The 27324-nt window shown below is 46.6% G+C and overlaps 1 protein-coding gene across 2 annotated transcripts; it reads right to left on the reverse strand.

Moving 5' to 3' along the window:
- Positions 1 to 2730: 2730 nt before the first annotated feature.
- Positions 2731 to 24224, reverse strand: TPGS2 (tubulin polyglutamylase complex subunit 2). Of its 2 annotated transcripts, XM_034774522.1 has the most exons (7): positions 24206 to 24224; positions 18852 to 18931; positions 10980 to 11067; positions 9395 to 9526; positions 7493 to 7606; positions 4460 to 4620; positions 2731 to 3313 (listed from the first exon to the last, which is right to left on the reverse strand). In XM_034774522.1, exons 3-7 carry the CDS (start codon positions 11020 to 11022, stop codon positions 3071 to 3073), a joined length of 693 nt encoding a protein of 230 aa, XP_034630413.1. In that variant the 5' UTR covers positions 11023 to 11067; positions 18852 to 18931; positions 24206 to 24224; the 3' UTR covers positions 2731 to 3070. The 2 variants fall into 2 exon arrangements, with proteins under 2 accessions (XP_034630413.1, XP_034630414.1); XM_034774523.1 differs by lacking the exon at positions 7493 to 7606.
- Between the last annotated feature and the right edge of the window lie 3100 nt (positions 24225 to 27324).

The following is a 27324-nucleotide window of genomic DNA, read 5'->3' on the forward strand; positions in this document are numbered from 1 at the left end:
CTGGGAACTCCAGGGGTGATTTAAAGGCCCTGGGGCTCCCAGCCACAGCCGAAGGCCCTGGGCCTTTAAATCTTGATTTAAAGGGCCCGGGTATTTAAAAGCCCCACCTCTTCCGGTTGAGGCCACGTGCCCTGCTCATGACTCCGGCGTACTGGTAAGTCCTTTAAGTTACTCTCACCCCTGGAAATAATACACCAAACCCATCACTCAGGTGGAAAAAACAAAGCCAAGCGATTCCACACATGTAATTCTGCAGCATCCTAAATGCGAAATTCCCTAGCTCAGAATGGAAAAGGTGTGAGTGAGTGGATCACTGAGTGTCCTCTTGTGTATCCCTGTTATTGCTACTACACTGAACAAAGGTTGTCACCCACCCTCAAAGCCAAGTCAGTTGGGGCGAAAAAGGGCTGGACAAAGGGCTCTTAAAGTCCCTGATACAGCTGGGGGCAGATTCCCTCAGGACAGTAACCACAGTAAACTGCCTTGCAAGGACCCCCTTAACTCCTGGTATAGGGGGCAGGCCAGGGACAGGGCTAAGGATGACAGGAACCTGTTAAGAGTTGGGCAGCAGCACTGCAGAGTTTCTGAGCTGTGTTGCCATCCATCGGGCAACCGAGTGAGGCTGCTGTAATGTAGACAGTCCCTCAGGGCTTTCTCGGTTACAATGGGGGCCAGGGAACAACCTAAGACTGGGATCAGCTTAAAGGCATCTTAGGCTACTCCCTCACGGCTACTCATTCAGTGCTGCGCCTCTTAGAAGCACAGCAAAGACTCTTGTCCTTGGTCGTGTGTGCGTGCTCTTTAGAGGATCTGGTATTCTTCAAAAACTGAATTTTGGAGGACAATATTAAAATCTTTATTAAAATACATCACCCTTATACAGTGCTTAATACTTCCAAGGGCTGCACCAACATCAAGTAAATAACCCCCACAACACCTTGTGAGGTAGCTTGGTATTCTACAGTTATGCAATCATGTTAGCAATTAGAGACACCCCAATGTAAAGAATCATTGCTTGTTCTGAGATGGTGCCCTGGATGTCTCTATTAGACACACAAATTGTTTGGTGGCTACTAAGTGTTCCCAGTACAGCTAAGAAAATGGAATGTGCCAGAATGGAGGCAATAGTGGGTACAGTTGAAGACCAGCACTGAATGGGTTAAAGTGCAGTTCTACCCTGAAAAATTACATTGTCTAAAGTGTAGAAACATGGGGTTCCACATTTATGGGCTCTTGACGCCTCCGGAGCAAGTTCTACCCAGGTTACAAGTAACTGGCTTTTCTAATGGTCAACCTTACAACTCAGCCTGGGAACTGAGAGGCAAGCTGGGTTTTTACTGGCATGTGCATCTCTAACTTCTGTGTTCTCCTGTAGCTGCACTGGCTCCATGAGCCGTAGAAAGTGATAAAGCTGGAGTACCCTACTGCTTTTGATCTTCTCCACACATAGGTAGTTAGCCAGGTCAAATGCCATCCTGCGGTAAATCCTTCAACATCTGCCACTACAGCTGCTGCAGCGGTTGTCTGTGTTGCAGCCTGGGTAGTCAGACCACTGCACTGGACTTTGGGCTCCAGTCTCCTTTGCTCCGTAGTAGGCGTCTCAGAACAGATGGTGCAAAAGAGCAGAGGAAAATGGTTGGGTTTCCGCTTTCCCTGTTCAGAGTGGCTCTTGTTTAGACTCTTTTACTAAGGAGACCCACCAACTGCATTGTGTCTTGTTTGGCAAATTTGGGTGTGGGGTGGAACTCCAAAAATCATAGGCCTCCTCTGCTGCTGCCGCCACCACTTCCTCCTCGGCACTGGCATCTGCAGAAAGCACTCGTTGACCCGGCACCACAACCCTAGTCCTGCCTCGCTGTGTGTATGTTGGAGAGTGACCCTGCACACACCCCGCAGCAGCGGTTCTTGTCCTGCGGAGCTGCGACCGGCTCCCAGCTCCAGGGTCCCAGCCCCGTGGACTGGAGATGCTGCTGCGGGGTAAGTGTGGCGCAGGCTTGCTCTCCAACCCACCTACCCACCCGTCCCCTGGAGAACCCCTCTGCTCTGGGTCCCTGACCCCTCCGCAACCTTTCCAAAACCTACTGATGGGTTGGGACCCACAGTTAGGCTTTTATAGAGCCCAGTCCTGAGAAGCCTGATCCTGAAAGTTGCTGAGTGCCTTCCCTGCCTACTGAGATCTGCAGGAGTTGGGGAGGCGCTCAGCACCCAGCACAGACAGCTACGGCGCTAGGGAATCCCACCGCGTTCCAGGGCAGAGTGTTAACCTGGAGCCAGGGAACTTCTGAGGAGAGCAGCATTGGCTTGGGAAAAAAGGGATTTCTTTGTAAGAGGGTATCCCAAGCGCATAATCGTTTTACAGCACTGTCCTTGGCTAGTCCACCTGCTCGCCGTATTAGATGACTTGGCACCTCTGCGCTGCTCTGGCCTGGCCAGCTCTTGCAGAGAGTGCACAACGGCAGGAGTGGTCTTTAGCAGAAGGTCATTTCTGTTTAACATGCAGTCTGGATAAATAGCCCAGAGCCTGATCCCAGCCTGAACACTCAATGGGATTTGGGGGTGGTCAGCATGAAGCCCTTACATATCATTGGGCTATAACCTCGGGGCCCAGTCCTGCTCCCTTAATGCTCCCCTTGACTTCGCCACCAACTTCAGTGGGTTTGATCCTGCTCTCATTACATGCAATGATCACGGCATGCTTCTTTCTTCTAAAAAAGGACACGGGGGGAAATATTTGTGTTGTATGTTGTATTTAATAAGATTGATTTTACTTGAGTCCATTGCTGCAGTTATCAGTGGTAACACACTCCACCCAGCTCAGTGGCATTTTTATCCACACACGAGTATTTGCCCATCGGAGTAGAAAGGAATTAACCACCATCTCTCCAGGACCTGCAGCTTTTTGGCTTTCCAGTCATATCTCCTATAAATTAAATTGCCACTATAGGTCATGCGAATGTTGCAACACAGCGTGCACTGGGAAGTCTATTCATGCATGAGAAATGGTTTGATCCAAACCTAAGAGACACCATAGTGGGTTTTTAACAGTCTGGAATGAACCTGCTTTCCAGCGTCAGGTCTGGGGTTCTCGTTTCCTCAGGGCGTTCCCGGATAGCGAAGGGGTCTTGGAGGCGGTTGTGCTTGCGTGGCTTTTCTGAGAGCCTGCTGGCTGGGCTGGCAATTTCTTTTTGATCACCGGAGTTTTGTTCTTGCTTTTAAATACCTTGTTGGGGTCCAGTTTGTTCACAAAGGAGTCAGGTTCTTCCGAGAGTAGAGCTGTGTTGATGGTGATGGGCTTGTACATGTTAAACCATTGCTGAAAAAAGCAGATTACAGGGAAGGATGACATGGGGGGAGGGGAGAAAAAAAAAAATCACACATTAGAGACTTGGAGGGAAACTGACAAAGAATCAACTTTGGAACATTTTAAACATACGCCAAGCTCCTGCTGTCAGGAACCTGTGTCAGCTCACAGGGTTTTGTGCAAAGAGCTTTAGAACAGAGATGGTTCGTAGCTGCAGAATGAGGATTGGTTTCAAAGGACAGTTTCATATGCCTAGAATCAGGGAATGTCATTTTGCTGATAGCATGTCTGCAAACTCTGTGATAAAACAAGGAGCCACAGAACAACTAGGTGTAACAGGGAGCAAAGGCCCTGCCAGCATGCACAGAGACAGCATGGGTCAGTGCACACAGCGTTAAGTGTTGTTCTCTCCCACATGTGCTGAGGGTGGAGTAATGAGCCAGGTTGGGACTGAAGGTCCAATCAGAAACTCAGAGGAAAGGCAGGAGGCTATAAATGCAGCTACCTAGCAGGGAGCAGCAGTGAGAAGACCAGGCTAGAAACAGATTGTGCCTTTCTGCCCAGCCCCGAGCAAGGAGCAATGTGTAACCAGCACCAACCCTGGAGTAGCCCTGGGAGATGGGACTCTCACTCCCCTCTCAGGCAACGTTTCTTGGGGTGGCAGAGGATAAGGAGAATACTTTGCTACAGCCTTTTGCAAGGTGTGGCACGTTCCCCACTCATGTATGGTTAGGTCTGCTGTCCAGTTTGTAGTGGGGCTTCCCTGCCCACTTGCTCTCAGCAGTTGGGGAGGGGAAGGCAGTACAGGGGGTTCAGCCCTTGCTTTCTCCACCATGCGCAGAGCTGTGATCTGGGTCGGTCTTCCAGGTCTGCACGGGGGAATGTAGATGGCCTTATCCCCCTGCACAGCCACAGATGGTGAGAGCTCAATAAGCATAATAATAGTATCAGTAGCCTTGGTGCTGCTAGAAAGCCCAGCTCTAGCTAACCCTTATACGCCCCCTAAGTCTGATGCCTTGCGGAGGATAATCTTGCTTCTTGAGAGCCTTTGCTTGTTGCTGAGTCAGGTGGCTCTACACACTGGTCTTGAGAAAGTGGGAAGGACTGGCTTGTGTTCAGACTCACTGCAGAGTCGAAGTAAATCTCCTGCTCTCCTACCTTAGCCTGGGGGCTGACACCGTAGCTCGTAAAGGCATACTGCCATTGCGGGAGACCCAGGTGGGTGATCAGCAGTCGGTAGTAGGCAGTGAAGGTTTCGGTGAGGAAATGCCAGTACAGAGCTCTGTCCAGAAACCATATCTCAGTGTCTGGGGTGACAACTGGAATTGAAATAAAGGAACATGTGCAAAAAGGATAGCATTGTTTTGAAGTTGAAGGATGAGAAGAATCATAGAAGATTAGGGTTGGAAGAGACCTCAGGAGGTCATCTAGTCCAACCCCCTGCTCAAAGCAGGACCAACACCAACTAAATCATCCCAGCCAGGGCTTTGTCAAGCCGGGCCTTAAAAACCTCTAAGGATGGAGATTCCATCACCTCCCTAGGGAACTCATTCCAGTGCTTCACCACCCTCCTAGTGATATAGTATTTCCTAATATCCAACCTAGACCTCTCCCACTGCAACTTGAGACCATTGCTTCTTGTTCTGTCATCTGCCACCACTGAGAACAGCCGAGCTCCATCCTCTTTGGAACCCCCCTTCAGGTAGTAGAAGGCTGTTATCAAATCTCCCCTCATTCTTCTCTTGTGCAGACTAAACAAGCCCAGTTCCCTCAGCCTCTCCTAATAAGTCACGTGTCCCAGACCCGTAATCATTTTTGTTGCCCTCCGCTGGACTCTCTCCAATTTGTCCACATCCTCTCTGTAGTGGGTGGCCCAAAACTGGATGCAATACTCCAGATGTGGCCTCACCAGTGCCGAATAGAGGGGAATAATCACTTCCCTCGATCTGCTGGCAATGCTCCTACTAATGCAGCCCAATATGCTGTTAGCCTTCTTGGCAACAAGGGCACATTGTTGACTCATATCCAGCTTCTCCACTGTAATCCCCAGGGCCTTTTCTGCAGAGCTCCCAACTGAGGTCAGCTGGAGACATGCAGTGGTGTTGTGATACTTCTGATGTTGTGAAGGATGGCTTTTCCAAAGGGGTAAGACCTAGAACCAATGTATCATGCAGAGGCAGCACGGTCTAGTGGTTATAGCTTGGGACCCAAAAGTCTTGATTTCTAGGTTCCATTCCAGGCTCTGCTATTGACTCAATGTATGCTCATCAACTAGTCCCCATGCCGGTTTCCCTATCTGCAACATGGATATAATACTACTTATTGGCACGGGTTTGAGACACAAAGTCTGGATGAAAGGCACAAGCTCAAAGCACCATTATTGCACATCTTTATCTGTTGTCCTTATACCCACCCCCTGCCTGCATCCCCTTCCCCACGTTGCTGGGTGAGGGGATGACTCCATTCCTTCACTCCCAGGCAGTGCTCAGGCTGGATCATTACAGCTTTCATGTCCGCCTCCTAGAAATCAGAGGAGAGGTTTCTCTCTTAGGCCTAGCTGGGAAACTTCCAACTACAGTCACCACTTGACAACTTAGGGTGTTTTTATTAGGAACAGGTATATTAATAGAGAGGTGAGTGAATGTGTGACAGAGAGAAACCAAGGTTAAATAGACACACTGCAGAGAACTACTGATGAAAATCTCTCTAAGCGAGCCATGTACTTCACCATTCCCCTGAGGAGAACATCACCTATACCCGGGCTGCAGGATAATGTCTCGGTCCTATAGCTTGGAAGTCTGGCTGGTGTTTGCAACCCTTCCAGGTGTCTGTGACAGGCTATATCTATACTACACACCACTGATGGCAGCGTGCAATGTACGTGTAAGTAGAAGCTGCTGTGAAAAGCAGGCTGTGTCCACACTGCAGTGTGTAGCTACACATTACAGTGAAAGGCTCTGGTAGGGGGGAGACAGTGGGGAAAAGCATCAGCAGCTCCCTGCTACTGGAGCCTTTCACTGCGGTGAGGAAAAGGGTTAGGTGGGGGGGAAAGGCTGCCTTCCCCCTGCCCAGAGCCTCCCCCCTCTGCCCAGAGGGGAAAGGCTTCAGCAGCAGGGAAGCAGTGGGACACTACTCTGCTGAAAATAGCAGAGCGGCTGGGAGGCACGGCTTGGGTGAGTGGAGAACGTGTAGGGCAGTGGTCCCCAACCTTTTTCGTCTGGCGGGTGCCAGACAATGAGCTGCGGAGGACCGTGGCGACGGATAAGCATCCGCCGAAATGCCGCCGACAAGCGGCAACGTCAACAGACGTCGCCGCCGACAAGTAGCGTCATCCAAAGGCGTCGCCGCTAAAATGCCGCCGAAAATCGGCGGCATTTCGGCGGTGACGTCTCTGGATGACGCTACTTCTCAGAGGCATTTTGGCAGATGCTCGTCCGCTGGCCAGTACGTGGGCACATTTAGACGCCCCGACAGGCACCATGGCGCCCGCGGGCACCGTGTTGGGGACCCCTGGTGTAGGGTATGTACTCGAATAATACCCATGCCCTGCAGGCTTGTCTGCATTCTACTCATCTGAGCTGTGCTTCACTGGCTCCACGGCTATTTATACCCATGCGAGGGGGGCTACGTGGGGATGTACCCTACATGCCTCTGAAAGAAGGGTGCAGTGTAGACGCACCCGCAGAGAGTTCTTTACTAGCTCAGCTCACATCTCTCTCGCTCTGCGGTGTGTCCTTTGTTAACTTCTGCTAATAGGCCCATTGCCAAGATAGTTTCTAATTAGCATTGGGGGACACTGCATCAAAGCACAGAGTCTGAATCCAATTCAGTGGCTTCAAGTTCTCTGTGTTCTCTCCTCTCTCGGACTCTAAGGAATGCTAAATCTACCATCACATCCACACATGAGTAACTTTCCACCTAGGAGTGACCCTACTGAACCCTTTGGGGCTACTCACAAGTGTTTGCAGGATCAGGGAGCTAGCCCAAAGCCTTTCCCCTCTCTGTATGCAAATATTTTAGGCAGGCAGAAACAGCACGGAGGTTACAATGTGGACCCATCTGTTCGATACCAAGGGGGAGATCCTGGCTCCAAGGGTTCACCCAGAATGGCACATGAGTTCAGAAGAGTGAGAGCTATCCAGACACAGCCATTTCTCACGCCTGGTTAACTGGACTCTTTTCAGTCTTTACCTGGTTTGGTGTGCTTATAAACAAGGCAAACTTTCCCGTTCCCGTTGCATGGGTCTAATTCAAATATCAGGCTACGAGAGTCAAAGTGGGGCTTTTCTGGCTGGTCTTCATCACCTTTCAAAAGAAAGGACATCAATTTACAGCATTTCTGGCTAGATCTTCACTGGCCACGTTTGCAAATGGGCCTGAAAAAGCTATGCTTGCATCTTTTACATGTAGAGCCGCTGACATGCACCGCGCCCTCCACTGCATGTGCACACAGGGGTGCAGGAGTTTGTACAAATACAGCTCTTGCCTGCACAGATTCATGCATATGGAACACTTCTGGGTGCCATTGTAGAGGCAAGTTTGAAAAGCTGACCCATAACTTGGCTTGGAAGGATTCACTTTTAATTGGTAAATTAACAGTTAATTCTTACAGTAAATCAAAATATTGTCAGAAATTGAAATGTAGAGTGAGAAAGTTCAAAACAATTGAATGAAAAGGTACCATGAGCAATAATTTTAGTTTTATGACAATCACGATCTTCTAGTTCTGCTCCTACATAAACACCCCCAGAGACCCCCTGAAGAAGTAATTTCATGCTTGAACGTAAATTCACCTGCAGTTCTTAGATGTTCATCAACCTTATTGCCGATCCAGATACCCATTCTCAGACGCTAGGGCTTAAGGTTGTTTATAACTGGTGCTTTACTATGTATTCTACAGGTATTTAAACCTTAGAAAACCAGCTTACAGGGAAATAATAACTCAGTGGGATCACGGTGGAATAGCTGTTTTAAAATCCTCGCTATAATTATTCACACAGAACCCTGCTTATTTAGTAAAATGTTAAAAAAGCAACAATAGCCAAAACCTCACCAAAAACCCCAACTCAATTAAGTATTATGGTTTTCATGATAATCTCATAAGTAAGTTGGGATCAGTCAAGACAAATACACTGTTTAGAAAGGACAATGGAATTTTTCCTGCAATAAAAAAATAGATATAAATTGTTAGGATCTGCAGCTCCCCACTGAAGTCGAAGGGAGAGCTCCTTTTGGGACCTCATCTGCTCTCGCATGCGCCAGGCAAATTGAGGGGAGTTGCATGTTGGTAATGAGAGCAGAATCTGGCCCATTTGATTTCAGTAGCAAGAGGATCAGGATTATAGCAGAATTTGGGCAAAATCTCTAATATGCTAAAGGGCAGGATTCCCTGACAAGCAGAGAAACCAGCCGGGTTTGGAAGCAGCAAGAGCTACAGAAATCAAATAGCAATTTGTGAGTTTTATTATTTTTCTGCTAAGAGCCACCGTTATACCATGTCCTGTTTGTCTCGCTTGTTGCATCCTGTTAGACGGCAAGCTGGCAGAGGAAGGGAATGGATCCTTTTACTTGCAAATGCCTAACGCATCCAGATGCATTTTCCCCTGCTGCCTCTTGTTTCAATGTGTTTTCTAGTGACATTTCCAGCTCTGAAAAGCTGCATTCAGAGTCAGTGAACCCAATGGGCCTATCCATCACCACGGCAATTATTGCCAGTGGTTGTTGATATTCTATTGTAAATGTACATGCTCTTTCCAAGCTGAATGAAAAGAGGAGGCCCCCGCTAACAATTTAAGACAGGGGAAAACAAAGGCTAGGGAGCAGTTTGGTTGGGAAAGGTGTGGAGACAACACAGGTGAGGAGGTGGTGTTAATGATGCTTGGTGGACCCTAAGTATCCAGTCCATTCCTTCTCTGGAGCAGCACAAGTTGGGTCTCGTTAGAAGCGACCTGTGACTTCTCTACCTGTGCTAGCAAAGCGCAGCTTGGCCTGTTAGGCAGAAATGCAGCGTATCCCTATACAGCAGAATGAAAGAGAAAAAGCACATTCTGACCCTTGTGTGTACCATCATGTGTGCCATCAAGAGGACAATACCTTCCTCATCCAGATCATCTTCCAGGTCAGCGAGGGTGGGCGCGTTGGGTAGGGCGTACGCCGATGATCCGCCAAGGCGACTTAGCTTAGAGATGCCGTTAATTACCATGGAGCCCAGTGGCATGGGGTTATCTGCAATGCACAGTGACAAGAGTGATCATTAATACACCCCAATGACAGGAGAGCGGAGGAAGTCTTTTCTTTTTGTCCAGCCCCCAACCTTTCACAAAATACATAGAAATGGGCATTGCAGCGGGCCTGCAAGTTGGACAGATGTAGGCTCTGGTGGAGCGAAGCTGAGCGCACCTCAGAGAGATCACCATGCTGCTGCCTCTCATGTGTTGTGAGGGAGCTTCAGCTTAGGCCTTGGTGCTGACTGCAGCTGTAGCAAGGGGAAGCGTTAGTTAGGTAATAAAGCATTAAACCTATTCAGGGCTCTATGGGCCACCACACCTTGAATTCCACTTGAACCACCCAGCAGGCAGAGCACATGCTGGGGACTGGGGTCATGTGAAACTCCATTTCACAAGGAGATCAGTGCATTCTGCATGCACCAGCTGAAGCGAGCAGTCTCCAGCTAGAGTGCCCTGCAGGATCGGCCTTTGAGGTGGCAAAGGCCTGGATAACTGTGGCCAGGTGATTGCTTCAGAGTGAAGGAGTCTCCTTGTTCCTGCTAGGCCCAGATGGAAGAAATGGGACCTACTGCTGCTATCACTTGCACTGGAGTATCTCCACTGAAGTCAATGGAGTTAAACTGATGTGAGATCGGAATGAGGCCCAGGGTTTATACCTGCTAGCACAGAAGTCTGTGATAAAGCTTCCACTGATCTCAATGGGAGTAGGATCAGGCCCTTCATTTAAATGTTGTTCATTGTTAAAGTGCCCCACTATCACAATGGTAGCTAGGGCTCTCATCCCCCGGGCACAGCTACTGCGTGTGGTGTGACCTCTGCAAAGTTCCTTGACCACATTCTGATTTCCACCTGGCTTGACAGAAGCAGATCAGTGTAAAAAGCAGGAAGCCAACTGAAGACCAGATGTTCCCTCTGAGCTGAGTACGACAAAATTTGCAGATTGAAGTCAAACTTATGCACTCATCCATTTGATGACTGACGGGCATATCTGGATTTGGACAGTACATACTGGCATTTAGGTAATCAAAACTAGATCTGATCCCAGCAAGCGCTCGGCACACAAGGTTCCCACATGGGAATCCTGCATCTGCCTGGATTGCAGGCTTAAGCCCAATGTATCATTCACAGAAATTCAGGTTGTGTTCATCACTGGGCTTTTGATTCTACGCAGCACTTTGGACTTCCTTGTTAAATAAAAGGTAATTTTCTACATCAGTGATTGAATTATCCAACAACAGCTGGCTAAACCCAGCAAAACAAAGGGCATAGTGGTTATTTTTCCTTCAAAATAATTTTGCTTCTGTGGTGTAGATGAAACGAAATGGAGGATTCGGTTAAGCAGCGATCAAATTAAGAGGAAGGGACTGTAGCTGCCACAAGGAATGCACAGAAAGAATGGACATTTTAACCTAAAGGATTTTAAGCTAAAGGAAAGAAACAGGCAGACTTACCATCAAACTTCACACTCCAGGTCATGTGGAAGCCATCGCTCATTAGGTAGAAATTCTTTAAATCCTCTGGCAATACACAGGAGTTTTTCTGTAATCACAAATGCCCTTAAATGTTATCAAAGGAAAGAGGTAGAGCATGCTTTGACCCAGATAACTGACTGACTGTTGAGACAGGAACATTTGCCACCCAATATCTTACTGAGCCCCAACACTCAAATCACACAACTGGAGAGATGCTTTCAAGTTTCTTGGATCTGTTTCCCAACACAGGTTAGTTATTTGATCTAAAGGCACCTCTGGGAAAATTTCATGCAGTTGGTTTACCAATTTAGCGATCGCTAGCTACCGGGATATTTTAGGAGTGTCCCACAATTTTCATGACATGGCACCTTGTGTAATGAATTCACACTCCCAAACCACAGACCCAAGATCATCAGCTAATCCACACACAAACACACACACACACACACCTTCATCAGCTTTGCCATCAATGAAACCAAACCAACCAACCTCTTCCATTTGAGCTACAGGACCTGCAGTGGTATTAGGACTTCTCTCTTTCATGGACTTTCAATCACTAAAGTGTGATAGGCACATGCACACAAGCAGGTATGACATACCATCCAGTAGCATACACATATGCTCTGTGGGAACTGTGGGATTGGGCCCTTAGACAGTAAATTCCACTCATATTTTAGTTCCTAATACTAAGTGCATGTCATGAATTTGAAAACCAGAAGAGAATCACATCAGGAGACAGTTTTAACGAGCCAAGGAAAGATGCTGAATGAAGTTACTTCTTACCGTCACTAGAGCCCTGCATATCCACATCCGTGGACCATTTTTGCGGATAGTGGATTGGATGCGGACACAACCGCACAGGGCTCTACTCACTGACGGTGCCTGGCCTGCGACATCTGGCTTGGAGAGCCTGGGGACCGGGGGAGGGCAGTGCGCTCGGGGCCGGAGGCCAGTAGCCAGTGGCTGGGCGGCAGACTGGAGTTAGGGCTGTCCAATACCTGCTCGCCGCACTGTTTCCTGTCCAGCAGCTTGGGCCCCTTGGGCAGCGCCAGCATCCCCACCATGGCCTGGCCTGGTCGCACTGGCCATGCTCCCGGCCCGCTGGCTCCTGGGCAGAGGGACCTGTCCCCGGCCGCAGGGATTGGAGTGGGCAGGGCCCTGGTGCCCCACCCCTCTGCCCCGCTATGATGCAACATGCACTGCTGCTACCGTTGTTTGTGAGCCTGCGGGAGCAGCACGCGATGCGACGCCCCTGTGACAGGTTGGGTCACAGAAACCCCCTTGGGGACTGCCACCTTATGTGCTGAGACTACCCCCGAGCCTGTTTTCTCTGCCAGCTTGGGACTTCAGTGCCCTGCCTGGTTTGAGCCAGACACGCTAGCCTGCTACAAACACAGACCCAGGTCTGAACCATGTCCGCCAAAAACTGCAGGCTTACCTGAAAACAGCTTAAGAAGTGTTCCTGACTCCAACACTCAGGTACCCAACTCCCAGTCCAAACCTCAAATAAATCCGTTTTACCCTGTATAAAGTTTGTACAGGATAAACTCACAAATTGTTCGCCCTCTATAACACTGATAGAGAGATATGCACAGCTGTTTGCCCCCCCCCAGGTATTAATACAAACTCTGGGTTAATTAATAAGTAAAAAGTGACTTTATTAAATACAGAAAGTAGGATTTAAGTGGTTTCAAGTAATAACAGACAGAACAAAGTGAATTACCAAGTAAATTAAAATACTCATGTCTAAGCCTAATACAGTAAGAAAGGGATTACAGATGAAATCTCACCCTCAGAGATGTTCCAATAAGCTTCTTTTACAGACTAGCCTCCTTCTAGTCTGGATCCAACAATCACTCACACCCCTGTGGTTACTGTCCTTTGTTCCAGTTTCTTTCAGGTATCCTTTGGGGGTGGAGAGGCTATCTCGAGCCAGCTGAAGACAAAATGGAGGGGTTTCCAGGAGCTTAAATAGACTCTCTCTCTTGTGGGTGGAAACCCCTTCTTCTCTCCTATGCAGAATCCAGCTGCAAGATGGAGTTTTGGAGTCACATGGGCAAGTCACATGTCCATGTATGACTCAGAACTTTACGGGCTGAGCCACATTCCCAGGAAAGCTCAGATGTGGATTGGCGCCTCTCAAAGTTCATTGTTTGCCAAGTACTTCCATTTACTTGAATAACCCCTTCACGCTATGCTGATCAAATCTGCCTTAGGTGCTTTCTACAGCAAACACTTTAAATATAAGCATAGAGCCAACGCTCATAACTTCAGATATAAAAATGATACATGCATACGAATAGGATGAATACATGCGGCAGAACATAACCTTTGCAAAGATATGTAACATGGCATATCTAGCGTAAAGCATATTCCAGTTGTGTCACATTTACATTCGTAAGCATATTTCTATAAAGCATTATGCGGTGCAACGTCACAGCCCTTTCTCCTTGAGACTCTGGCCTCCCGTTCATCTCCGCTCCCCCCACCCCTTGTGAGATGGCTTGCTGCTGCGGATATACCTAAAAGACGGCTAGCGGATTGGAAGCATGATGATTCTGGTGGATGCGGATCCACATTTTTGTATCCGCGCAGGGCTCTAACTATCACTACTCTTCATATCAAATTATTTCCCTGAAACAATAGACAAACTTTTTTTCCAAACTAGAATGTATGTTTACAGTATCCCCAACTGCAAACATTCCAGCATCATGAGTAAGGCCCCGAAATCATGAGAGTTTTAAAGATAATACGTTGGAGGTTCTTTTTAGGTGCCTTCTGGTTTATGAACCTTTTGGGTCATGTTTTCAAGGTTTTCTCTATACTGTGAGTGATCCCTTCAGAGCAGGATGCTCATGGTTGATGCAGTATGGGGAAGCGTTATGTAGCAGAGCACTGCAAGCTGCAGGACTGTCAATCTGGGACGTTTTCACAGCACCAAATGCTTTTTTAGAAACAAAAGAAATGTTTGGATTTATGTGAAAGGAAATTAAAAACCACAATCAAATATTTAGCATCCAAAGCCCATAAAACAAAGATAAATACTCTGATACCTTGTATTTATCTAACCTAAAGCAAATGCAGCCACTCCTTTGCTACACTCATTTTGTGCAGTTTCCCCATCTCCACACCGATCCATGCCATCCACGGGCTCTGGGGTGGGGCTGGGGATGAAGAGTTTGGGGTATAGGAGGGTGCTCCGGGCAGGAATTGAGGGCTTCAGAGGGTGGGAAGGGGATCAGGGCTGGGGTGGGGGTGTGAGAAGGGGTCCAGGTTCCAGCTAGGGGTGCGGACTCTGGGGTGGGGCTGGGGATGAGAGGTTTGGGGTGCAGAAGGGTGCGCCAGGCTGGAATTGAGGGGTTCAGAGGGCGGGAGAGGGCTTCAGGGCTGGGGCAGGGGGTTGGAGAGAGGCTATGGGGTACAGGCTCCGGGTGGCGCTTACCTCAAGCGGCTTCCGGAAGCAGTGGCATTTCCCTTCTCTGGTTCCTACGCGGAGGTGCGGCGAGGCAGCTCTGCACGCTGCCCCATTTGCAGGCACTGCCCCTGCAGCTCCCACTGAAGTGCCAGATGGGGCCATTACAGCGGGGACATTGGAGTGCATAGGAGCTGGAGGGGGGCCATGCCACGGCTTCCTGGAGCTGCGTGGAGCGGCCCGACTCTGCTTTCCAGTGGGAGCTCAAGGGCCGGCTTAAAATGGCTAGCAGGCGGGATCCGGCCCGTGGGCCATAGTTTGCCCACCCCTGTTCTAGAAGAATACTAAACTATATAGGCGTGCTTTAAATTCTCCAAATGCCTGTAACAGACGTGCCCTTGTTTTGCAGGCTGTTTTCAAAGCTAAATATTTGTAATTTCACATTGCAGCGTCAGGAGTTCTAACTTCATAACTCTAGTTGCAAGAGCAAGGACTTGGGTTAGAACAACAAAGGAGGCTGGATGTCTGGAGATGATTGATGTGCTACAAAGCCCCACCAGAATACAAGTATTTACATGCCACATTCCATAGATTTAAAAAAACCTGTTTAATCATTTAATCTTGTTTTTCTATTAATAAACGTTTACACGTGAACAGCTCCATTGACTTCAATGGAATTACTCTCCTGAGAGAGACAAGCACCAGGACTCTCGTGATGACCGGTCTATTCATGGAAGGAGATAAGAGGTTTCTGGATAGACCTGCTGCCTTGAGCCCTCCTCTTCCAGGAGGACATATCAATTGGCATTTCTGTTTCCAGTCGCATTCTCTCTCTTTTTACCTTCATTTTAGGAACTTCCTCAGCTAACACCCTTTCATTGCCTTCTACAGAGGATGGGTCTGAAGACAAGTTGCTATGCCAGAGCAGAACGTGGTCCCATTTGGGATCTTGGATATCGTCCAATGTTTTCCATGAGGGTGGGAGAAGGCTGGCTGATCTGTAAAGTTACCTTCAGTCACAAGGGTCTGTGTTTTCAAACAGCTGTTTTCTTAGAGCAGAGGTCAGATAAGCCCAAATGATATGCCTGAAACTGCTTACCCTCAGCCCCTTCAACTAGCTGCATGCACCCTGCTCATCTGGTGCTTTCCAGAGTTGCACTTACCAGCCTCATAAAGTACAAAACCAAGATGCCCAATATTTGATGCAATTTTAATTTCTTTTGTTTATTGTCCACGATATCCCAAAATTACCTAGAAAGAACACGTTTGATGCATGTGTCCTTCTGGGGTGGTGGGGAACTCTCTCAGCTAGTAAGATTATGTTGCCCAACATGTGTTGATTCCCACATAAAAAGGAAGATTTTACATACGGCAGTTAACTCAAAATAATAATAGAATAGTCCCTTATTGGGAACAATCCTATAGAAGTTAATAGAAATTAAATCCATAAGGTTCTACAGACACTACTCTAAACACAAAAAGGCACAGAGCTCACTCCATGCGAAACCTGAGTGAGGGGAGCAGGAGAGGTATATACATTTTTTATGGCTTTCTAACACTGGAGATGAGCACGGGCCAATTTGTCTCTCCACATAAGTCACTACCACTTCAGGGCTGGTCTAACCCAGCTGCTGAAGGCTCCAGAACTCGTCTGGCAGCTGGGAATATCCCCAGTGCAGAGATGTTCCAGTCATGCCCTCCATGCTCTACGGAGGGGGAATTCTGAGGCGGATGTGTTTGCCGGCTTTACAACCCCTTTGCACTAGCAGAGCAGCACACATGGGCTACAGCAGGCCCCAGTCTCAGACCCATTAAGAACAGCATTTATAAATAGCAGGGACAGAATTGTGCATCTGATTTTATCAGGAGATTATAAAACCTTATAGAAGGGAGTGCACTGGAGAACAATTTCCTTTCTTTAGGGCTTTTGACCCCAAATGCCTCTTGGAACTCCCTAAGTTCCTCTGCTTGGACTCCATGTCCTCTGTGTCCCTTTCTGAGGGGCTACACACTTCCCTGTGTGCTTGTCCTGCTTTGCAGGCTGGCATGGATCTACTGCTGTGCCTGTCCTCACCCCTCTTTGGGGCACCGTACACTTCTGGGGCAGTCCAGAGAGAATAGTCCTTGTGCTCCCTGGAGAGCAAGGGCTGTAATGTGCCTAGCTCTTAGGTAGGTCCCCTGTGCCTATCCTGCCCTATACCACCCCCTTCCCCATTCCCTCTTTCCCCCACCCCACCTGCCTTCCCTCATTTCCACTGCCCCCCTCTTCCCCAGCTTTAGCTATGGAGCTATGATTGAGTGGGCTCATATTCAAGGTCTTTGTTGTTTTAGTGACTATCACTCAACAATACTTGACCAACTTTCTTCAAGATTTGCAGAAAAAAATTTCCTTGATGTTTAGAATGCAGTTAAATTTCAGGACAAACCATTTTTCTTAGCCTATGTTATAGAGGGAGTTAAAAACAGGGATTGTAAAGGAACCTTGTTATAATTTTACTATAGAGAGAATTTTTTCATTTGACCAGAGCTCAGAGAGCCAGGAAGCAATGTATGAGTCGATTGTTTCCCCTCCATTAAACTGGTAAACAGTGCCACCTAGTGGTTGTGGAAACACAATGAAATGTAAAAAGAACGAGGAGTACTTGTGGCACCTTAGAGACTAACAAATGTTTTTGAGCATAAGCTTTCATGGGCTAAAATCCACTTCACTGGATGATTAATACAATTAAATCATAGCTCTATCCTGGCTTTATTGGTGGGCATAAATAAGTGAGGTCTAGTGCTACATTGTAAAGGGTGACTGTGAGCGATATTTTTCTGTAATGCTTAGGAAGGGATAGGTGGAGGGGTAGCCTACAAGGTAAATCGGGTTATTTGTATGTAGAAATTAAAGAAGTGAAATCTGCATGGATGTTACTCCCGGGGGAATTCTGCCCCATTGCGCACATGCAAAATTCACCAATTTTGTTTTTTCTCCACAGAAAATACATTCTGCTGGAGAGGCACCGCAGTTACGCCTTTCTCCCACCAGGGGCTGCTGTGGTGCCAGAACAGAGGCAGCTGGCTCACCGGCTATAGCAGTCAGCAGCCGATAGGGAGGATGAGAGGCTGCGTTCCTCACAGCGCCCTGCTCTGGGGGCCAAGTGAGGAGCCATGGGGTTTTGGGTGAACAGACAGAGTGGGGCATATGGGGCTCCTGAGAAGGGGGGTCACATAGATTGGGATTCAGAAGGGCTAGTGCGTGGGAAGACTGGAGCAGGGGCTGAATAGGAATGGGGGTGCAGGGCCACAGGAGAGTGAGGTGGCAGAATACATGGGGACAGGGGAGTAGGGCTGTCTGAGTGGAAGTGCAGGGACACATGGGGACAGGGGCAGATGTGCCTGACTGAACGAGAGAGGCTAGGGGTCAGCCAGGGTCTGCATGGGGGAGGCTCCCCAACTCCCTAACAATCCCTTCCCCCCCAAAAAACTGTTCCATACTTCTCCCATCCAGACCCAACAGCCCTACAGGTTCACTCCCAGGCTCCTTCCCAGCAATTCCTTCCCTCTCCTTCAACTCCACCGCTACCCCTGACTACCCCAAGCCTTTACACTGCTTTTGAGGGGTGTGGCAAATACGTTTCTGAATTGTAGATTAAATGAATTATTACTTAAAGTTCTGTATTAATATGCTTAGTAAGGAATCTATTTGTCAAGAAAACACATTTCCTGAATCTTTTTTGTTGTCAGTATTGTTACAGGCATACTTGTAGGCAGATATTTTGAAATAAATTTTGACAAATAAAGTATGCAGAATTTTGCTGAATTTTAAAATATTCTGCACATTTAAATTTTTTTGGCGCAGAATTACCCTAGGAGTAGCATGTGTGCATCGGTGTTTTCGATTTATGGTTGGAGTGGAGATATGGGAAGTAGAAGGTAGGAAGTTGAGGTTGAGAAGGGAAACTGATGAGTGGAGTGTAGGTGGGGGCACTGAATGACTTGATTGTACTACAAGTCTCTCTTTAATGGCCAAAAGGAGCTTGGTTTTACGTCTCATCTGAAAGACAACTCTTCAAGCAATACAGTGGCCCTATCACCATACTACAGCTTGGTTTCAGGGCTGATGCAGAAGAATGACAACCACCTATTGAGTCACCATCCCTACTCTCTGCAGCACTCAAGTGTCCCTTAGAGGACTCCCATCTGAATGCATCAGCGGCCTGTTTGTCTTGTGAGATCCAACAACACTGCAATTGCAGGTGGTATGGCTGGAAGCCAGAGTACTACCTGAAAAGGAGACAGCATTGCTCCAATTTGCATCACACACCTCGGTCTCTCTTACCTGTGGGCTGGGAAGTACGTGAAATGTGGTAGCTCTGTTCAGTACCCTGCATGCATGCATAGCCTGTTGCGTTGTCAGAACAACCCCGTTACGGCGCTGTAATGAAACTACCCACCTGCTCCCAGGAAACAATAGAGTGACGTTCAGCTGGCTCCTTTTCCACAAATGTCACTTCATCGACTCCTGGAGAAGTTTCTATAAAACACAAAGTAGAGCATGAGCACACCTTGCAGACATGACACCAAGTGCTACAATCTGTGTGTTTTGTAAGCTCAGCAGAGTCGGGGCTGATGTGAAGTTAAAGGGGAACTATGCAAAAATGAGCTGCATGGACACTTTTCAAAGACACCATAATTAGAGGCCCAACTTCAATGTATGCCTCAAATTAAAAAACACAGTGAAAGAACTAAAAAAGAGCCACTGTGGCTTAACAACCATGTAAAAGAAGTAGTGAGAGATAAAAGGCATCTTTTAAAAAGTGATGGTTAAATCCTAGTGAGGTAACTAGAAAGAAGCATAAACACTGTCAAATTAAGTGTAAAAATGTAATAAGAAATGCCAAAAGGGAGGCTGAAGAACAGCTAGCCAAAAACTCAAAAGGTAATAACAAAATGTTTTTTTAAGTACATCAGAAACAACCAGTGGGGCCCCTGGACAATCGAGATACAAAAGGAGCACTTAAAGACGATAAAGTCATTGCAGAGAAACTAAATGAATTCTTTGCTTCAGTCTTCACGGCTGAGGACGTTAGGGAGATTCCCAAACCTTTGTCGTCCTTTGTAGGTAACAAATCTGAGAAACTGTCACAGATTCAAGTGTCACTAGAGGAGGTTTTGGAATTAATTGATAAACTTAACAGTAGCAAGTCACCGGAACTAGATGGCATTCACCCAAGAGTTCTGAAAGAACTCAAATGTGAAACTGCGCAACTATTAACTATGGTTTGTAACCTGTCCTTTAAATCAGCTTCTGTACCCAATGACTGGAAGATAGCTACTGTAACGCCAATATTTAAAAAGGGCTCTAAGGGTGATCCCGGCAATTACAGACCAGTAAGTCTAACGGCAGTACTGGGCAAATTAGTTGAAACAATAGTAAAGAATAAAATTGTCAGGCACATAGAAGAACATAAATTGTTGGGCAAAAGTCAACATGGTTTCTGTAAAGGGAAATCATGTCTTACTAATCTATTAGAGTTCTTTGAAGGGGTCAACAAACATGTGGACAAGGAGGATCCAGTGGACATAGTGTACTTAGATTTCCAGAAAGTCTTTGACAAGGTCTCTCACCAAAGGCTCTTACGTAAATTAAGCTGTTATGGAATAAGAGGGAAGATCCTTTCATAGATTGAGAACTGGTTAAAAGAAGGGAACAAAGGGTAGGAATAAATGGTAAATTTTCAGAATGGAGAGGGGTAACTAGTGGTGTTCCCCAAGGGTCAGTCATAGGACCAATTCTATTCAACTTACTCATAAATGATCTGGAGAAAGGGGTAAACAGCGAGGTGGCAAAGTTTGCAGATGATACTAAACTGCTCAAGATAGTTAAGACCAAAGCAGACTGTCATGAACTTCAAAAAGATCTCACAAAACTAAGTGATTCGGCAACAAAATGGCAAATGAAATTTAATGTGGATAAATGTAAAGTAATGCGCATTGGAAAAAATAACCCCAACTATACATACAATATGATGGGGGCTAATTTAGCTACAACTAATCAGGAAAGAGATCTTGGAGTTATCGTGGATAGTTCTCTGAAGACGTCCATGCAGTGTGCAGCGGCAGTCAAAAAAGCAAACAGGATGTTAGGAATCATTAAAAAAGGGACAGAGAAGAAGACAGAGAATACATTGATTGCCCTTATATAAATCCATGGTACGCCCATATCTTGAATACTGTGTATAGATGTGGTCTCCTCATCTCAAAAAAGATATACTGGCATTAGAAAAGGTTCAGAGAAGGGTAACTAAAATGATTAGGGGTTTGGAACAGGTCCCAGATGAGGAGAGATTAAAGAGGCTAGGACTTTTCAGCTTGGAAAAGAGGAGACTAAGGGGGGATATGATAGAGGTCTATAAAATCATGAGTGGTGTGGAGAAAGCGAATAAGGAAAAAGTTATTTACTTGTTCCCATAATATAAGAACTAGGGACAACCAAATGAAATTAATGGGCAGCAGGTTTAAAACAAATAAAAGGGAGTTCTTCTTTACACAGCGCAGTGAACCCGTGGAACTCCTTGCCTGAGGAGGTTGTGAAGGCTAGGACTATAACAGGGTTTAAAAGAGAACTAGATAAATTCATGGAGGTTAAGTCCATTAATGACTATTAGCCAGGATGGGTAAGGAATGGTGTCCCTAGCCTCTGTTTGTCCGAGGGTGGAGATGGATGGCAGGAGAGAGATCACTTGATCACTACCTGTTAGGTTCACTCCCTCCGGGGCACCTGGCATTGGCCACTGTCAGTAGACAGGATACTGGGCTGGATGGACCTTTGGTCTGACCCAGTATGGCCGTTCTTATGTTCTTAGGGTGCTTTTACTCAGTCATTAACCAACTGTAGTTGATAAAATATTAATACTTGGTCAGTCATTTTGCTGTGAGAATAATACATATATGTAAAAACTAAGCACTTTCCTTATAATATGAATATATATAGTACATGAAACAATGAATTCACGCTACTGTGGCTCTTTTGGGTAATGTTGATCGCTAATTTGGCTCCTGAACTTCTGAGGTCTGAGTATCACCAAGTTAAGTGATTATTTTATGAATCTAGGATCTGATCCTGCAAAGAGGTCTGCTTTAGCAGACCCTTAGTCCTCTTTGGAATCCCAGTGGGACTCCAGGCTGGTCTACTTGCAGCAAAAGGTCCAGAATTTATAAAAAAAATATTGGGCTCCTTTGGACTGAAGGGTACAGTGTAAATGTAAGATACAATATCTACAGAGTGCCATCACTGGGGCTGAGAGCCTGTGGAACCTTTTCCCTTGCATTTATTCAGATTATTATTTTCATAATCAAAGGCTTCATTCAAAGCTGATTGAAATCAATGAAACACTCCCACTGATTTAAATTGCTTTGGGTCAGGTCTAAAAAGACTGCTTACCTGCTACAGGAATTAAAACCACAGTACACAAAGGTAAACTGTCACTTTAAAAACTGGCTCTGGTGTAAGAGGAAAAAATATTCGATCCCAAAGCAGTCAATCACATTACAATCCCTTTATGACAACACACAACGCAGTGCGCTAGACAGGAAAGGCACCAAATAGCTCTGGTCATATTTCTTTCCACAGTACTGAGCGTTTTGTTCTAGCACGGGGGTGGGCAAACTTTTTGGCCCAAGGGTCACATTGGGGAATAGAAATTGTATGGCGGGCCATGAATGCTCACAAAATTGGGGTGCGGGCTCTGGGGTGGGCCTGGGGATAAGAGGTTTGGGGTGCAGGAGCGTGCTCCGAGCTGGGACTGAGGGGGTTGGAGAGTGGGAGGGGGATCAGGGCCGGGGAAGTGGGTTGGGGCATGGGGAGAGGGTCAGGGTGTGCAGGCACCGAGCGGCGCTTACTTTAAGCGGCTCCCGGAAGCAGTGGCATGTCCCTTCTCCGGCTCCTACACAGGGGCATGGCCAGGTGGCTCTGCACGCTGCCCCATCCGCAGGCACCGCCCCTGCAGAGCCTGCTGGAGCGCGTAGGAGCCGGAGCGGGGCCAGGCCGCAACTTCTGGGAGTTGTGTGGTGCAGCCTCCGACCCTGTGCCCTGTCTGGAGTGGGGCCAAGCCGCGTGGTGCGGCCCCCGACCCTGCGCCCCGGCTGGAGCGCTGCCGAGCCGTGTGGTGCGGCCCCGACCTAGCACCCCGGCTGGAGCACCGCCGAGCTGCGCGGTGCAGCCCCGACCCTGCGCCCTGGTTGGAGCGCCGCCGAGCCAAGTGGTGTAGCTCGCGGGCTGGAGTTGAAACGGCTCGCGGGCTGGATCCGGCCTGCAGCCCGTAGTTTGCCCACCCATATTCTAACAGGTGGGTCATCCAGAGTTTTTCTATCACTTTGACAGTGGCAGTCAATATAAGGAAGTTTGACTTCTGTTCAGAGTTGCTAGTCAGAAGAGTTTGCGCTACATTACCCGATGCTTTCAAGGACAACATATATACAGCAATAACTCTAATCTGAAGTGGTATATTCCATATTCATGGATACATCCTGGACATAAACATTAGCTGTATGGAAAAAAGATAAGGAGACTGACTATGGACCTAATCCTGAGGGCTTTTTTTGTTGGAGGGTTACATTTTTTTTGGGGTGTTTGCACCATTGAAGTTCATCCCCTCTGGCCAATGCAGGGCTGCTGCCTTCAGAAGGCTTTCTGCCCCTTTTGCCCAGTTTCATTTCCAATAGTCGTGTGTGTGTGAAGTTAGTTCTTGCTAGACTATACGTCCTTTAAATGGGGATTCTATCCTGCATTTGTAGGGGTGATAATGTAGAACCCATGATCTGACAAACCTTTTCCATCTCTAAGTTCACAGATCATATTAATGGAATAATTGTTATTTCTATGATCAAAGAAAACAGCGGGGACGTTTAATTCATCTTGCACAAAGGCTCAACTGGGATGGTGGAAGATTCAATACTGTATCAGTCACAGGAAGATGTAAAGTGATGAATGAACTGCAAGTTCTAAAGGGGTCTATACCAAATCCAAGATCACAAGGAAAAGAAACTATCTTAAAAACATGAATGTTTTTAAAATATCCTATGGGTAAATTGAAAATCACACTTAACAGACATGCATAAGTATGGATGGGAGCAACATTAAACATCGAGAAGAAAAAAAATCTGCCATGGACACCTTCTTGGAATCCAGATGGAAGAAATCAAGAGGTCTACCACGTTAGGCTAATGATATGGATAAAGCTGAACAAATCCAGGAGAGAAGTCTCCCACTTAAATATTCTGAATCAGGATCACAATTATCTCTTCCATTTATTTAGCACCTTTCACCTGGAAGGTTCCCAAACAACTCTACAAACTTTGTAGACTTGATCGAATGATCTGAGCACAAGGTTGGGAGTTGGGAATTCCCATACTATAAATTACAATTCTTGCTCTGTTACTGATTCCCCCTCTAGCCTTTGTCAAGTCACAAGTTCTCAGTAAAATGGGGTGAATAATGAAGTTCTTTCCTCACGGGGTGTTGTTTGTATTAAAGTGTGGTTCGGCGCTGAAAAGTGACTGTAAAAACCACATTGGGGTTCCATGTTTTCTGTATTTTCAAATCAAGCATGTTTAGTTTACAAGCAAGAAAATGGACAGTTTTGTTAGAAAGAACCTAACTGCCATCCCTGCAAATGCTTTGGAGAATGAATCAAGGGTGTTTCCTTCCCAAGTGTCACCACCAGGCATATAGTTTCTGCAGGCTACAGTAGGCCCTGAGTGACAGGTGTGAAACCCCACTGCCCTCTAATTATAACCCCTGTAACACCTGTGAAAACTCAGTCTTCAGCAGGTTTCAACAGAGGTTGGAGCTTAGTATGCAATTCTGTACAGGAGACACAAAAAGGAAGAGAATTTGTAAAATGGGGACCACAGCATTTACCTGTGTAAGCTCCCCCCAGTATGTGCAACAGCTTTAAAACGAGCATGCCTAGTTTTAAGGAAATATAACCATCTTCCCCACCGTAAAAATGTTCCACTAACTCAGTGGCTCTCAAACTTTTTTACTGGTGACCCCTTTCACACAGCAAGCCTCTGAGTGCGACCCCCCCTTATAAATTAATAACACTTTTTTATATATTTAACGGCATTTGGGGTGGAGGTTGACAGCTCGCAACCCCCCATGTAATAACTTCATGACCCCCTGAGGGGTCCCGACCCCCAGTTTGAGAACTCCTGCACTAACTCAGAGGTAAAAGGCTCATCACTGCTCTTGTGCCATTTTATGCAGAATAATGATCTGTGACTTTTATGAGCCCTTCAGAGCTAGCCCCTGAATAAGGCATCTTCAGAATTCAAGTATCCTTTGTAGCCAACCTTCAGATAACAAAAAGTATATAACACAAACTCCCTACAGGAAAAAAAAAAAAGGATTGCCTTGTTAAATTGTTGCAATTTTAGTGTTCAGCGAAGAAACCACATTAAAATCTTGAAAGTGTGGAAAAAGTAGCACCACACTGCTTATGACAACACAAATCACAGACAAGTACAAAGAGAAGAGGGGAGGATCTATTCCCTAGAACTAGGATGACTTTCAGAATGAAAGAACCAGATGGTTTAGAGGTGGGGTAGAGAAGCCTCTGCTGGGATCAAGAGTCCCATTTCAGCCAGAACGCACCAACAATCCCCTGTGCATCCAGATCCCACCCGCACCTGGATCCCCCACTGAGCTGCCCGCACCCAGATTGCCCCACACAGAACTCTCTCAACCCACACCCGCATCCCCCCACACTAAGCCCCCTGGGATCCTGCCTTTCTGAGCCTGCCTGCCCATACCTGGTGCACCTGGCACCGAGGGGTAGGGTCCTGGGGTGCTTCTAGAACAGGCCCGGTCCTTGCGCTGTGTCAGGGCTGGGTGCAGCCTCATCGCTGAGTCCGTGTCCCGGTGGGGGGGGGGGGGAAGCTGCACAGTGATCTCCCACCTCTGTGCAGCCAGTGGCCTGTGCCCTCCAATGCCATGCTGGAGCCTCCACATTTATTTGAGATATAACATTCGCAGAATTTTGCAGAATTTTAAAATATTGTGCACAGAATTTTTAAATTTTTGGTGCAGAATACCCTCATAAGTAATCAGATTTGGTCACCAATTAGACATGATGTGATGTGACAAGGAAAAATTTCTGGAGTGAGTATACTAGACAGCTGCCGAGAGTTACCACAACAATTACTCATGAGAGATACGTGTCAGAATCATGTATACCTCATGTGAGAAAGAAAGTTTAAGGAAAAAAACCAACCCCTCTAAGCTCAGTTCCATGCACTGTGTCCAGTACTGCTAACCCCAAGCTTTCAAAAATTGAGATTTTAAACCAATCATATCTAAAAAAAAAAAAAAAAATCAGTTCTTTTTTCTTTGCCTTCTGGTTTCTAGTTTCTTCCTGTGCACCATGTATTGTAGGTCCAGTTAGTTAGCTGGGACTGTCTCTGCCTGGGGTACTTGTAGCTCACCCAAAGCTACATTTCAGGGGTAGGGACAAATACAGCTCCCTGACTGGACCTCTCACACAGCACCCATGGCTCTGCCCAGATATGGAATTCATAGAGTCTACAGCCAGTGGAGGACTTTGTAGAGATATTAAAGAAGGTACTAACAGTGACCCCCCATAATTTGTCCCCCACACTTTAAAATCCAACAGTTTCACCAAGTACAAAAATCTCTTGGGTCTTCTGTTAAAACTTGTAAGCTACTGTCTGTAGAAACCATTGTTTGTATCTGTCCTGTGAAAGATACTTTATTACTATGTAAAACTTACAAACAAGTTAATTGCCTTTGTTCTTGAAGTGAACACTGTTACCACCCCTGCTGTGAGCCTCCAGCCGTTAAGTGACTTTCACTTCATTGTAACAGCAACGGCTCCTAGGAAGAGACCCGCACCCTCTGTGATTAAAGGGCCCGGAGTCTCAAATGAATTAGCACACACCCCGAAAGTGGTGGAGACAGTAAATTAAAATATGGCTAAGATATGGAATGTATGTTGATGAATGCTTGATGTACATGAATGGTTAGGGAGGTGCCAGCCTAGAAAGGGAGTATCCATCGGCCGAAGAATGTGTCAAGTGGATGACCAGACAACCCCTGGAGGGTAAAACTGGGATCCACCCCATCACCTGGAAGGATGAGAAACACAAACTTTGGACAGTATGGAGCCATCAGGAATGTGCCACCTGCTGATTGAGTTAGCAACAGCAGAATGAAACAGCTCCCATAGACTAACATAGGAATTCATTCCTATAAGAATGAACTCTCAAGACTGAGGATTTTGAGTCTCTGGTTCTGCTCCCAACCTCCAGGAGCATCAGGTGCACCTGACACAGACTCGGCTCCATCCTCATGACCAAGATACCTGGCCAGTAACTTGGCATGAGCAACTTCTAGGCTGGTAACTATAACACCTACACAGAACTTGAATGAATGATTGTGTCAATGAATCTATCTATATATGTATGTGTATAAGGAATAAGTAGTGATAGGAATAAGTGGTCAAACAACGTTGTTTACTTTTCTATTTTGCTTTATCATTATATTTACAATAAATGTGGCATCTTTGCCTTATCCCTCTTAATAAGATCCTGCTGGTTTTTATTCTATTGGTATAACAACTTCACTGAATTAATTCCTATTTGAACTAGAGCATAGCTTTTAGAAAATCCAATCTTGATTTAAAGATTTCCAGTGATGGATAGTCTATTAGAACCCCAGTAAATGATTCCAGTGGTTAGTTACCCTTACTGCTAAAAATGTACAGTCTGAATTTGTCTAGCTTCAACTTCCAGTCATTGGATCACGTCACACCTTCCTTTGCTAGACTAAAGAGCCCGTTATCAAATATCTGTTCCCCACACAGGATCTTACAAACTGTGATCAAGTCACCCCTTAAAGAGAAGGTT

This window comes from Trachemys scripta, chromosome 6, assembly GCF_013100865.1.
Source record: "Trachemys scripta elegans isolate TJP31775 chromosome 6, CAS_Tse_1.0, whole genome shotgun sequence".
Classification (NCBI taxonomy): Eukaryota; Metazoa; Chordata; order Testudines; family Emydidae; genus Trachemys; species Trachemys scripta.